This window comes from Prionailurus bengalensis, chromosome B4 (genome assembly GCF_016509475.1).
Source record: "Prionailurus bengalensis isolate Pbe53 chromosome B4, Fcat_Pben_1.1_paternal_pri, whole genome shotgun sequence".
NCBI lineage: Eukaryota > Metazoa > Chordata > Mammalia > Carnivora > Felidae > Prionailurus > Prionailurus bengalensis.
Window position 1 is genome coordinate 81,716,427 of NC_057358.1, and position 14,828 is coordinate 81,731,254.

The 14,828-nt window shown below is 38.4% G+C and overlaps 1 protein-coding gene across 1 annotated transcript; it reads left to right on the forward strand.

Annotated features, from left to right (window-relative positions):
• The first annotated feature begins 2,554 nt into the window (after positions 1 to 2,554).
• LOC122473098 (olfactory receptor 6C2-like) lies at positions 2,555 to 3,493 on the forward strand. Its single transcript, XM_043563212.1, has one exon. The coding sequence runs from the start codon at positions 2,555 to 2,557 to the stop codon at positions 3,491 to 3,493; it is 939 nt and encodes a 312-aa protein (XP_043419147.1).
• Positions 3,494 to 14,828: the final 11,335 nt, after the last annotated feature.

Here is a 14,828-nt window from a genome sequence, read left to right on the forward strand (position 1 = left end):
GAGAAGCCTTGTCCTTACTCATTACGCATGGAATAAAATCTTTATTGCATGAAAAGATTCCATTAATCTAAATGCTTGATGCATTTGAAACTCAAAATCCCTAAATATGTTCCTTCTTCTACTCTCCATAATTCTTACCTAAAGCCAAAATAAATTAACTTTCATATAATTGAGAGACAGATCAAGAGTTTTAAGGAAATATCTAGTATAGGGTTAATGTCAGTTAATAATCTTTCAGAAACATTTTTCTACAACACATAAGGGAGAATTAATCATATTTGGGATTTTTAAAAAATGATTCAGATTATATTGATTTTAAATTTTGAATGCAAAGATATATGTTAAGTATGTATTAATATGCTTCTGCAATGTTTCAATGAGATAAAAACACCCAGAGTAAAATTAGTATTGTGAGTGAAAGAATAAAAGAAACAAATTCCGAAGATAGCCAAAATGGCAAGACCTAGTGATAAACTGAAAATGGGAGTAAAGAAAAAAGGAACAATAAAGATTGTCCTTGGATGAGACTTAGGATTGACAGGGAAGGAAATGCAATAGTGAGAGGCACATTTAAAATCTTGAAATGTGCACATCCACAGGACTCTCAATAAGACACAATAAAATAACAAAATAAGAATGCTCAATATAGTTAATAGTAATGACTGTTTGCCATATTCCAAACGCAGTTATAGATATTTTATCTATAGTATCTAAATTTATCAGTATAACCCTAAGATGTAAATATTATTTTTACCTGAATTTTGCACATGAAAAAAAAAAGCACAAGATAAAGACGTTAAGCAAATCACTCAAGGATACTCAAAAAGGAAAAAGAAAAAGTCTAAATTCAAACCCTCCAAATCTGATCTAGATGTCCAAGAATAAACTGAATGTTGAAGTCAGAACACCTAAGATATATTTTCCCTGCAGATACAAAGTTGGGAATCATCAGTCTATTTGAAGTCACCTTTTTATAAGATTCAACTTATTCATAAGAGACAGAGTGAGAGAAAGGATTTTCTAGAAAAGAGATTTCAGATGGATCAATAACCAAACGGATTGGAGAAGGAAAGGAAGCCACGAGAGAGAATGAAAAAGAATAGACAAAGTAGTAGGAAGAAATTCAAGGAAATATGAGTTGGCAGGAATTAAGCTGTAATGACTTTCATAAGGTAGCAGTTTATAGTCTCATATGCAGCAAAGAGTTTGAGCTAAATGAAGGCTGAATTGTGTTTAATGAGTGAAACAAGAGGGAAGCTAGTGTTGACCTTGACTAGAGTAGTTTAAATGGTGCAAAAATCAGATGAGTTGATGTATAAATGGTTGATAAGACAGAGGAGACATCACATAGGTGAAATTTAAATGACAACGTGGAAGTATAATTAAAAGGCTAAAACTTCTTTGTACATGTGATATTGGTACATGTGATTTACCATAAGTTATTTCTAGCTGAAACAAGGTAGGCAAAAACAAAAAAATTGGAGCTATGGCTCTTCAGCTCTATAAACATATTCCTAATGTTCCCTTACTTCTCTGTAATAATTTTGAATCAAACACATTACTGTTCAATACATGCAAGGAGTGATTTGTCACTGTCAAATGTGTTTAGAAAGAAACAATGGAAATTCAGTTTCAAATTTTAATATCAAGAATCTGCTCTAAATGAGAAACCACTGATGGGGAAAGAGGAATAAAAGCTCTCAAGATCTAGAGAATATGAAACTGTAGCAGCTTGAGTGCTTTAGGGCCATCACTGTTGAAGAAACCTAGAAGTAATGAATGAGATGATACAAATCCAGACTTCAGCTTGTAACTGGAGGAGAAATTCTTTGGAGAACAAGGATATCCTACAATATATATTAAGTAGATAATATATTCTAAAAGTAGAAAGAAAATACAGCCAAAGGTAAATATTAAAAATATTAAATATGTACATTTAAAGTAAAATTTCTATGGGGAAAACCTCAAAAAAATTGGACTGTTAACACACTTAAATGAATCTTTAAGAAAATATATCCAACAAAAACACACTTCCAAGATGAACTAAATAAGCTGACACAGGATAAACTATGTGATAAATATTCATTGCCAGTTTAATAACTAATACATATGTAAATTTTAGTACTGGGATTATTTGACCAATGATCATTGTTAGTTTTCAAGTCTTCTCTGCTAGAAGCATGTCTGCAGATGGAAAATATGGTGTAGGGCAGAATTGTTGATCCAAAAGCAACTTATAAAGAGAGGAATTTTTTTTAATGATGTTTATAAGATGATATGTTCAACTGACACCAGGTCTAGCTAAGTTGTAGATTTATTAGAAGCAGCAATAGGAAATATGTGATTTAAATATGAATAGTTAGTTGTGTGACACAAAGAGGCACTCAAACATCACCATGTGTTATGTGTTCACTTCTCCATTAACCAAGTGTATAGGAATCACTCTTAGATGTACTTCTCTTGAGGTTAGAAGTTGGCCAGGACTTTGGAGCTCTTCATATAGTCCTCTTTATTGTTTCAAGCAGATTGGGCAAGAGACAAGAAATAATCAAAGATGAGAAACCAAACCACGCTTACGACTTTCATCTTGCTGGGACTGACAGATGACACTCGACTGAAAATTTTGCTTTTTATCTTTCTATTTCTTTCCTACATATTGAGTGCATCTGGAAACCTAACCATCATCACCCTCACTCTGATTGATTCTCACCTTAAAACACCGATGTATCTGTTCCTCCAAAATTTCTCCTTCTTAGAAATTTCATTCACAACTGCTTGTATCCCCAGGTTCTTATATAGCATATCATCTGGTGACAAGTCCATTACCTATAATGCTTGTGTCAGTCAACTGTTGTTTACAGACCTCTTTGCAGTAACAGAGTTTTTTCTCCTGGCCACCATGTCCTATGATCGCTATGTGGCCATCTGCAAACCACTGCATTACATGACCATTATGAACAGCAGAGTCTGCAAGAACTTCATCCTCTTCTGTTGGGTAGCAGCACTGATCATCATTCTCCCACCACTCAGTCTAGGTTTGGACCTGGAATTCTGTGATTCAAACATCATTGATCATTTTTGCTGTGATCCATCTCCTATCCTGAAGATCTCTTGCTCAGATACATGGTTGATAGAGCAGATGGTTATAGTATGTGCTGTGTTTACATTCATCATCACCCTCATGTGTGTAGTTCTTTCCTACATATATATCATCAGGAGCATTCTAAAGTTTTCCTCTGCCCAACAAAGAAAAAAGGCCTTTTCCACTTGTTCTTCCCACATGATTGTTGTTTCCATTACTTATGGTAGCTGCATCTTCATTTATGTCAAACCTTCAGCCAAGGATGAGGTGGCTATTAATAAAGGGATTTCACTCCTTATTACTTCTATCTCACCAATGCTGAATCCCTTTATTTACACACTGAGAAACAAGCAAGTGAAGCAAGCTTTTCATGACTCAATTAAAAAAATTGCATTCCTCTCAAAGATGTAAAGGAGAAATGAGTCAATGAATCCAAAAGGGAAGGTGAATACACACAAAACCTGAAGCTTTATATATATACTATTTGTCTCTGTATCACTTATTCTCCAGTCATACTGACACTCTCACTTTCTTTTTAAGCTTGCTGACTGTGAACCCTATTCCATTTTTCACTCTCCACTAAAACTAAACTCTGGGGGCACCTGGGTGGCTCAGTCAGTTAAGCGTCTGACTTTGGCTCAGGTCATGATCTCACGGCTTGTGAGTTCAAGCCCCATTTCGGGCTCTGTGCTGACAGCTCAGAACCTGGAGCCTGCTTCAGATCATGTGTCTCCCTCTCTCTCGGCCCCTCCCCTGCTCACACTCTGTCTCTCCCTCAAAAATTAATAAATGTTAAAAAATTTAAAAAAAAAAAAACTAAACTCTGAAGATATTTACTCTTACTATCTGACAGATATTGATGTTTGCCAAACATGCTGGTTGTTATCCCTAGCAACACAGTAGACCACATTTTTCTGCCATAGTTCTACACTGTTAGGTGTGTCTAAGTACCAAAGTTATAGTTACCAGAATGGCTGTGGAAGTGATGAGCACCATTTCTAGACCTGGCCTGTAAAACAAACAATATGTGATTCACCATTCATGCCTTTTCCCCACCTATCAGTCAGATGCCCATGTTTAAATGACTTTTGTAAGCTTTGCATTGGTAATGAATGAGGTTGATTCTCCATCTCAGCTATAAGTCTCCATCCAAAGCACAGTCACAGCAAGCCTGATAAACCTTTTCCTCTGCCCCCACCACCACTCAGTTGTCACTAGATTTGACAGGTGAAGTATCACAGAAATATCCCTGGTACTTAGCAAGAAGGCCATATTCACAGCTTAGGTCTATTCTGGTTAAATGAGTGAAATGATGACCCACCTTAAAGTACCATTAGAAGTATGTACTGTTAAATTTAATGGTATAGATACTATCTTGACTATTGGCATCTTCCTCCTCAGACACTCATAAACTCAAATATAGCCCAAAACAACCATATGAGGGAAACAGTATTAAAAATAATATACACAAAGTTGTGAAGTTTTAATACTACCCACCCCTCTTTCACATCTTCTGGTCCTATAAACCTTTCCAGCAAAGTGCCTGTGTTACTTCCTCTCATACCTACTGTGAGGGGCAATCATTTAAATAAAATTCCAGGCTTTTAATGTTTGTCAAGCACTTTTTTTGAATGACTGGTGTTTAAATTGCCGTCTCCCATTTTCAAGGAGTCCATTGCATTGAGGGTATTATGGAATATGATATGTCTACGTAATATTTTCTTTTTCTTGACTTTTTATGTACATTGGTAGAAGTAATGTAACTGTATCAGAAGAAATATATTCAAGATACCCTACAAGGGATTGTGCAAGTAGATGTTGGTCCTTCAATCACTTGCAGAGACCATAAGCTTAACTGAAGGAGTAAATTTTGCCCCCTGTACAAAAATTTACCATTCTAAGTCACAACCCTCACTACATTTGAAACGCTTACAAGCTTGGTTAAGTTGAATAAATCTGAATGAGTATTTTAAGATGTGCATGTGGAGTTAAAGTAGCTTTCTCACACATTACAACTGATATTTCACTCTTAATTCTTTAGGGACATCCTATAATTGATCTCTTTTTCATCTTACTCTTCAAAAGTATGTTTCTCTGAAAGTCTGTCTTTAATTAATGCCTTTTTTTTTTTTTTTTTTTTTTTTTTTTTTTTTTTTTTTTTTTTGCATTTTTTTTTCCTGAAATTTATTGACAAATTGGTTTCCATATAACACCCAGTGCTCATCCCAAAAGGTGCCCTCCTCAATACCCATCACCCACCCTCTCCTCCCTCCCACCCCCCATCAACCCTCAGTTTGTTCTCAGTTTTTAACAGTCTCTTATGCTTTGGCTCTCTCCCATTCTAACCTTTTTTTTTTTTTTCCTTCCCCTCCCCCATGGGTTCCTGTTAAGTTTCTCAGGATCCACATAAGAGTGAGACCATATGGTATCTGTCTTTCTCTGTATGGCTTATTTCACTTAGCATCACACTCTCCAGTTCCATCCACGTTGCTACAAAAGGCCATATTTCATTTTTTCTCATTGCCATGTAATATTCCATTGTGTATATAAACCACAATTTCTTTATCCATTCATCAGTTGATGGACATTTAGGCTCTTTCCATAATTTGGCTATTGTTGAGAGTGCTGCTATGAACATTGGGGTACAAGTGGCCCTATGCATCAGTGCTCCTGTATCCCTTGGATAAATTCCTAGCAGTGCTATTGCTGGGTCATAGGGTAGGTCTATTTTTAATTTTCTGAGGAACCTCCACACTGCTTTCCAGAGCGGCTGCACCAATTTGCATTCCCACCAACAGTGCAAGAGGGTTCCCGTTTCTCCACATCCTCTCCAGCATCTATAGTCTCCTGATTTGTTCATTTTGGCCACTCTGACTGGCGTGAGGTGATACCTGAGTGTGGTTTTGATTTGTATTTCCCTGATAAGGAGCGACGCTGAACATCTTTTCATGTGCCTGTTGGCCATCCGGATGTCTTCTTTAGAGAAGTGTCTATTCATGTTTTCTGCCCATTTCTTCACTGGGTTATTTGTTTTTCGGGTGTGGAGTTTGGTGAGCTCTTTATAGATTTTGGATACTAGCCCTTTGTCCGATATGTCATTTGCGAATATCTTTTCCCATTCCGTTGGTTGCCTTTTAGTTTTGTTGGTTGTTTCCTTTGCTGTGCAGAAGCTTTTTATCTTCATAAGGTCCCAGTAATTCACTTTTGCTTTTAATTCCCTTGCCTTTGGGGATGTGTCGAGTAAGAGATTGCTACGGCTGAGGTCAGAGAGGTCTTTTCCTGCTTTCTCCTCTAAGGTTTTGATGGTTTCCTGTCTCACATTTAGGTCCTTTATCCATTTTGAGTTTATTTTTGTGAATGGTGTGAGAAAGTGGTCTAGTTTCAACCTTCTGCATGTTGCTGTCCAGTTCTCCCAGCACCATTTGTTAAAGAGGCTGTCTTTTTTCCATTGGATGTTCTTTCCTGCTTTGTCAAAGATGAGTTGGCCATACGTTTGTGGGTCTAGTTCTGGGGTTTCTATTCTATTCCATTGGTCTATGTGTCTGTTTTGGTGCCAATACCATGCTGTCTTGATGATGACAGCTTTGTAGTAGAGGCTAAAGTCTGGGATTGTGATGCCTCCTGCTTTGGTCTTCTTCTTCAAAATTCCTTTGGCTATTCGGGGCCTTTTGTGGTTCCATATGAATTTTAGGATTGCTTGTTCTAGTTTCGAGAAGAATGCTGGTGCAATTTTGATTGGGATTGCATTGAATGTGTAGATAGCTTTGGGTAGTATTGACATTTTGACAATATTTATTTTTCCAATCCATGAGCAGGGAATGTCTTTCCATTTCTTTAAATCTTCTTCAATTTCCTTCAGAAGCTTTCTATAGTTTTCAGCATACAGATCCTTTACATCTTTGGTTAGATTTATTCCTAGGTATTTTATGCTTCTTGGTGCAATTGTGAATGGGATCAGTTTCTTTATTTGTCTTTCTGTTGCTTCATTGTTAGTGTATAAGAATGCAACTGATTTCTGTACATTGATTTTGTATCCTGCAACTTTGCTGAATTCCTGTATCAGTTCTAGCAGACTTTTGGTGGAGTCTATCGGATTTTCCATGTATAATATCATGTCATCTGCAAAAAGCGAAAGCTTGACTTCATCTTTGCCAATTTTGATGCCTTTGATTTCCTTTTGTTGTCTGATTGCTGATGCTAGAACTTCCAGCACTATGTTAAACAGCAGCGGTGAGAGTGGGCATCCTTGTCGTGTTCCTGATCTCAGGGAAAAAGCTTTCAGTTTTTCCCCGTTGAGGATGATGTTAGCTGTGGGCTTTTCATAAATGGCTTTTATGATCTTTAAGTATGTTCCTTCTATCCCGACTTTCTCAAGGGTTTTTATTAAGAAAGGGTGCTGGATTTTGTCGAAGGCCTTTTCTGCATCGATTGACAGGATCATATGGTTCTTCTCTCTTTTTTTGTTAATGTGATGTATCACGTTGATTGATTTGCGAATGTTGAACCAGCCCTGCATCCCAGGAATGAATCCCACTTGATCATGGTGAATAATTCTTTTTATATGCCGTTGAATTCGATTTGCTAGTATCTTATTGAGAATTTTTGCATCCATATTCATCAGGGATATTGGCCTGTAGTTCTCTTTTTTTACTGGGTCTCTGTCTGGTTTAGGAATCAAAGTAATACTGGCTTCATAGAATGAGTCTGGAAGTTTTCCTTCCCTTTCTATTTCTTGGAATAGCTTGAGAAGGATAGGTATTATCTCTGCTTTAAACGTCTGGTAGAACTCCCCTGGGAAGCCATCTGGTCCTGGACTCTTATTTGTTGGGAGATTTTTGATAACCGATTCAATTTCTTCGCTGGTTATGGGTCTGTTCAAGCTTTCTATTTCCTCCTGATTGAGTTTTGGAAGCGTGTGGGTGTTCAGGAATTCGTCCATTTCTTCCAGGTTGTCCAATTTGTTGGCATATAAGTTTTCATAGTATTCCCTGATAATTGTTTGTATCTCTGAGGGATTGGTTGTAATAATTCCATTTTCATTCATGATTTTATCTATTTGGGTCATCTCCCTTTTCTTTTTGAGAAGCCTGGCTAGAGGTTTGTCAATTTTGTTTATTTTTTCAAAAAACCAACTCTTGGTTTCGTTGATCTGCTCTACAGTTTTTTTAGTTTCTATATTGTTTATTTCTGCTCTGATCTTTATTATTTCTCTTCTTCTGCTGGGCTTAGGCTGCCTTTGCTGTTCTGCTTCTAGTTCCTTTAGGTGTGCTGTTAGATTTTGTATTTGGGATTTTTCTTGTTTCTTGAGATAGGCCTGGATTGCAATGTATTTTCCTCTCAGGACTGCCTTTGCTGCGTCCCAAAGCGTTTGGATTGTTGTATTTTCATTTTCGTTTGTTTCCATATATTTTTTAATTTCTTCTCTAATTGCCTGGTTGACCCACTCATTCGTTAGTAGGGTGTTCTTTAACCTCCATGCTTTTGGAGGTTTTCCAGACTTTTTCCTGTGGTTGATTTCAAGCTTCATGGCATTGTGGTCTGAAAGTAAGCATGGTATAATTTCAATTCTTGTAAACTTATGAAGGGCTGTTTTGTGACCCAGTATATGATCTATCTTGGAGAATGTTCCATGTGCACTCGAGAAGAAAGTATATTCTGTTGCTTTGGGATGCAGAGTTCTAAATATATCTGTCAAGTCCATCTCATCCAATGTCTCATTCAGGGCCCTTGTTTCTTTATTGACCGTGTGTCTAGATGATCTATCCATTTCTGTAAGTGGTGTATTAAAGTCCCCTGCAATTACCACATTCTTATCAATAAGGTTGCTTATGTTTATGAGTAATTGTTTTATATATTTGGGGGCTCCGGTATTCGGTGCATAGACATTGATAATTGTTAGCTCTTCCTGATGGATAGACCCTGTAACTATTATATAATGTCCTTCTTCATCTCTTGTTACAGCCTTTAATTTAAAGTCTAGTTTGTCTGATATAAGTATGGCTACTCCAGCTTTCTTTTGGCTTCCAGTCGCATGATAAATAGTTCTCCATCCCCTCACTCTCAATCTAAAGGTGTCCTCAGGTCTAAAATGAGTCTCTTGTAGACAGCAAATAGATGGGTCTTGTTTTTTTATCCATTCTGATACCCTATGTCTTTTGGTTGGCGCATTTAATCCATTTACATTCAGTGTTATTATAGAAAGATACGGGTTTAGAGTCATTGTGATGTCTGTATGTTTTATGCTTATAGTGATGTCTCTGGGACTTTGTCTCACAGGGTCCCCCTTAGGATCTCTTGTAGGGCTGGTTTAGTGGTGACAAATTCCTTCAGTTTTTGTTTGTTTGGGAAGACCTTTATCTCTCCTTCTATTCTAAATGACAGACTTGCTGGATAAAGGATTCTTGGCTGCATATTTTTTCTGTCTAGCACCCTGAAAATCTCTTGCCAATTCTTTCTGGCCTGCCAAGTTTCAAAAGAGAGATCAGTCACGAGTCTTATAGGTCTCCCTTTATATGTGAGGGCACGTTTACCCCTTGCTGCTTTCAGAATTTTCTCTTTATCCTTGTATTTTGCCAGTTTCACTATGATATGTCGTGCAGAAGATCGATTCAAGTTACGTCTGAAGGGAGTTCTCTGTGCCTCTTGGATTTCAATGCCTTTTTCCTTCCCCAGTTCAGGGAAGTTCTCAGCTATGATTTCTTCAAGTACCCCTTCAGCACCTTTCCCTCTCTCTTCCTCCTCTGGGATACCAATTATGCGTATATTATTTCTTTTTAGTGTATCACTTAATTCTCTAATTTTCCCCTCATACTCCTGGATTTTTTTATCTCTCTTTTTCTCAGCTTCCTCTTTTTCCATAACTTTATCTTCTAGTTCACCTATTCTCTCCTCTGCCTCTTCAAGCCGAGCTGTGGTGGTTTCCATTTTGTTATGCATTTCGTTTAAAGCGTTTTTCAGCTCCTCGTGACTGTTCCTTAGTCCCTTGATCTCTGTAGCAAGAGATTCTCTGCTGTCCTGTATACTGTTTTCAAGCCCAGCGATTAATTTTATGACTATTATTCTAAATTCACTTTCTGTTATATTATTTAAATCCTTTTTGATCAGCTCATTAGCTGTTGTTATTTCCTGGAGATTCTTCTGAGGGGAGTTCTTCCGCTTGGTCATTTTGGATAGTCCCTGGCGTGGTGAGGACCTGCAGGGCACTTCCCCTGTGCTGTGGTGTATACCTGGAGTTGGTGGGCGGGGCCGCAGTCAGACCTGATGTCTGCCCCCAGCCCACCGCTGGGGCCACAGTCAGACTGGTGTGTGCCTTCTCTTCCCCTCTCCTAGGGGCGGGATTCACTGTGGGGTGGTGTGGCTCGTCTGGGCTACTTGCACCCTGCCAGGCTTGTGATGCTGGGGATCTGGCGTATTAGCTGGGGTGGGTAGGCAAGGTGCTCGGGGGCAGGAGGGGCAGGCTTAGATCGCTTCTCCTTAGGTGATCCACTTCAGGAGGGGCCCTGTGGCAGCGGGAGGGAGTCAGATCCGCTGCCGGAGGTTTGGCTCCGCAGAAGCGCAGAGTTGGGTGTTTGCGCGGAGCGAGCAAGTTCCCTGGCAGGAACCGGTTCCCTTTGGGATTTCGGCTGGGGGATGGGCGGGGGAAATGGCGCTGGCGAGCGCCTTTGTTCCCCACCAAACTGAGCTCTGTTGTCAGGGGGCTCAGCAGCTCTCCCTCCCTTTGTCCTCCAGCCTTCCCGCTTTCCGAGCAGAGCTGTTAATTTCTGACCTCCCAGACGCTAAGTCGCGCTTGCTGTCGGAACACAGTCCGCCCGGCCCCTCCGCTTTTGCAAGCCCGACTCGGGGGCTCTGCTTGGCCGGCGAGCCGCCCCTCCGCCCCGGCTCCCTCCCGCCAGTCCGTGGAGCGCGCACCGCCTCGCCGCCCTTCCTACCCTCTTCTGTGGGCCTCTCGTCTGCGTTTGGCTCCGGCGACTCTGTTCTGCTAATCCTCTGGCGGTTTTCTGGGTTATTTAGGCAGGTGTAGATGGAATCTAAGTGATCAGCAGGACGTGCGGTGAGCCCAGCGTCCTCCTAAGCCGCCATCTTGCCACAACTCCCTAATTAATGCCTTTTAAAGGACTTCACCAGGTCATGTCTTCCTTTCTGCTACCACATACTCTGCCCCCTGAGTCCTAGGTCACAGTTTGAACCAACACCACCAAGGTCAGATTGTCACTGCTCTGCACCCCACACCCTGGGGCCTCAGATGCAGCTATGACTAGATTGTCACTGCTCTGTGTCCAGCCCTCTGAGGCACTGCTGCACCCTCCCTGGATGTGGAAACACTGCACACACCTAGCTGGCACCCGCATGGCCATTTGGAGGAGCAAGTCTTTTCCCACCAAAGCCAGTTTAAAAGGTTCCAAGTGGCAGCTGCTCCCTCAGATTTGTAGACATCAGTGCAAAGCCAGTAGAAACATGAAAAGGCAAAGAAATAGGACACCATCAAGGGAGCGCAGTAATTTTCCAGTAACTGAGACCAAAGAAATGAAAATCTATGAGTTCTGTTAAACAGAATTCAAAACAATTATTTTAAAAAGGATAAATAAGTTGTGAGGATCTAATGTATAGTATAGATAATATTTAATAATACTGTATTATACACTTAAAATTGTCTGAGAGTAGATCTTAAGCATTCTCACCGCAAAGATTAACTATATAAGGTGATGGATGTGTTAATTAACTTGATATTGGTAACCATCTACAACATACATATGTATCAAATTATCACGTTAAGCACTTTATATATTTTATTGCCAATTATTCCTAATATATCAGGAAAAAAACAGACATGTATACAAAAAAATAATTCATCAATTATAAAAATAGAAATAGAAAGGCCCATGAGATATAAAAACAAAAGAATCATAAAAATCTGAAAGGTATTTCTTAAAACTATCAACATAGTTATCACTTTGCCTTTTCTTTCATTAGAAGATTTTTCTTTTTTATTATCTGAATATGTTACACTAAGCATTACACATTTTGCAGGATTAATAAATCAGAAAAACTATCCTTATCATCTGTTACTTATTAATATAGACATGGCCTACCTCTGATGTTAACGTTATTTGTATGTGTGTCTCTCAGGACATTTTCCCCAGTTCTGTTTCTTCCCCCTCTAGATTCCCGGTCTTACATAAGAGATTTATTAATAATATTTAGGACAGAACTACCAAGGACATGTTTGTTTCTTTCACTTAACTGAAAATTAGGTCAATTTTGTCAATTTAGAAAAATTTATCTCTGCTAGAAATATCAGAATATCAATTTTTCCAAAACAGAGATCTTTACCTACCCATTTAAACTATTATAAGCTTTGTGGTTAGGAGGGTAGAGAAATATTTCCTGGGCTCATGAGGAGGCAGGCTTTCTGCTGAAAAAATGTTCATCTTCTGTGGGTGGTGAAACACTGGTGAGCTCTATGTGTGAGTCTGTATTCACAGAAGGTGAATTTTATGAAAGGTTTCAACAACCATTTATGAAGTGTGCCTTTCAACATGAGTGACAAATATATGACAGTCACTGACAACCTATTTTTATGTATTAAGACAGTGAACATTGTCTACACATCATAGAATTTGGGGCAACCCTCCTAAGCATCCTCTACCACAATCTCGCCCTCATTTTAAACAAAAACTATGCCTAAAACATGTAAATTTTATCTCCATTGAGAGACTTATTTGCTGACGTTTTATCATTGGGTGACCCTGCCCTCTAACTCAAATTTTCATGTAAATTCAATTTTTAATCTCTATATCATATCAATGTCAATATCATGAAAGTGTTCTTAATAGTGTGAAATATTAACAGCTGGGAGAAAATGGTGGTATTTCTTGAAGAAAAGATACCATCCTCAGTACATGCAGGCTGAATGAGGTGACTTGGAAGGAGTGATTTATTTGGAATTGTAGTGACAGGAACTGAGGCAACATGTCTAGGCTGCAGACACAATCCCTTTCTATACCACCACCGGAAATGCCGTTTTGTGCCTACGTCCCCTAACCTGGTATTGAAGTGCCAAGGTTAACTTTTAGACAAACTGTGACCTGTTCTTTCCCTCATTTTCTTTTCTATATTCTTTAAACTAAGCTACAGGACCAGATACAAAGTGGGAACTGATACCTGCCTTTCCTAATTATGAAGAAAGAAACTTTTTAAAGTAACAAAGTGAAACTTCATGTAACCATCTAATTGGGACCTCTAAAGCAAAAACCTTTTAATTCAACAATGTTGGAAAATGACAAAGTATGCAGTGATTGAAGATAAGAAATATTTGAGCTAGCTGCTATGTAAGTAATCAGATCAGAGAGAGGACCAAATATGTAATACTTATTGACCCAAACAAAGAATTTCAAATAATTGAATCACTATGTTGTACACCTGAAACCGACATAATATTGTATGTCAACTATATTTACATAAAATATTTTCATAAAAAATTTAATAAATAAAAATACATTATTGCTTTTAAGAAAAGCTAACCATTATCTAAGCTTTCAGCGAGTCATAATCTTTTTGCTGCTGGAGGGCCTCACCTTGATATTGATAACTGTTAACTGATAGGGGTGGTGGTTGCTGATGTTTGGGGTGACTATTGCAATTCCTTACAATAAGAAATGAAGTTTGCCACATCAGTTAATTCTTTTCACAAACAATTCTCTGTAGCATGTGATGCTGTTTGATAGCACTTTACCCACAGTATAACTTTCAAAACTACAGTCAATCCTCTCAAACTTTGCCACTGCTTTATCAATAAGTTTAGGTAATATTCTTTTTATTATCTAAATATCTAAATCTTTTTATTTCAATGATCTTCACAGCATCTTTATAAGGAGTTGGAGAAACCACTCAAGAAACCACTTTCCTTGCTCATCCATAAGAAATAACTACATCCAGGAAAGTTTTATCATGAGATTGTAGAAACTTAGTTATGTCTTCAGGCTCTACTTATTCTTGTTTTCTTGTTATTGCCACTACAACTATAGTTACTTCCTCCACTGAAGTCTCATACCTCTCAAAGACACCCATGAGGATTAGAATCAACTTTATCCAAATTCCTATTCATGTTGATATTTTGACGTCTTCCCATGAATCATGAATGTTCTTAATGGCATCTAGAATGGTGAATCCTTTCCAGAAGGTTTTCAATTTGCCCAGATCCATAAGAAGAATCATTCTCATGGCACGTGGGTGGTTCAGTCAGTTAAGCATCCAACTTTGGCTCAGGTCATGATCTCACCATTTGTGAGTTCAAGCGCTGCATCAGGCTCTGTACTGACAGCTCAGAGCATGGAACCTGCTTCAGATTCTGTGTCACCCTCTCTCTCTCTCTCTCTCTGCCCCTCCCCTGCTCTTGCTCATTTGCTCTCTCTCTCTCAAAAATAAACATTAAAAAAATTTTTAATTAAAAAAAGAATCATTCTCTATGGCAGCTCAAGCCTTATGAAATGTATTGAATGATAAAACTTGAAAGTCAAAATTACTCCTTGATCCATGGGTTTCAAAATGTATGTTGTGTTAGAAGGCATGAAAACAATATTAATCTTATAGTAAATCTCCATCAGCACTCTTGGATACATTGTCAATGAGCAATAATATTATGAAAGAAAACTTTTTTCTGAGACCTAGGTCTCAACAGTGGGGTTCAAAATATTCCATAAACCATGTCATAAACACATGTGCCGTCATCCAGGCTTTGTTGTTCCAT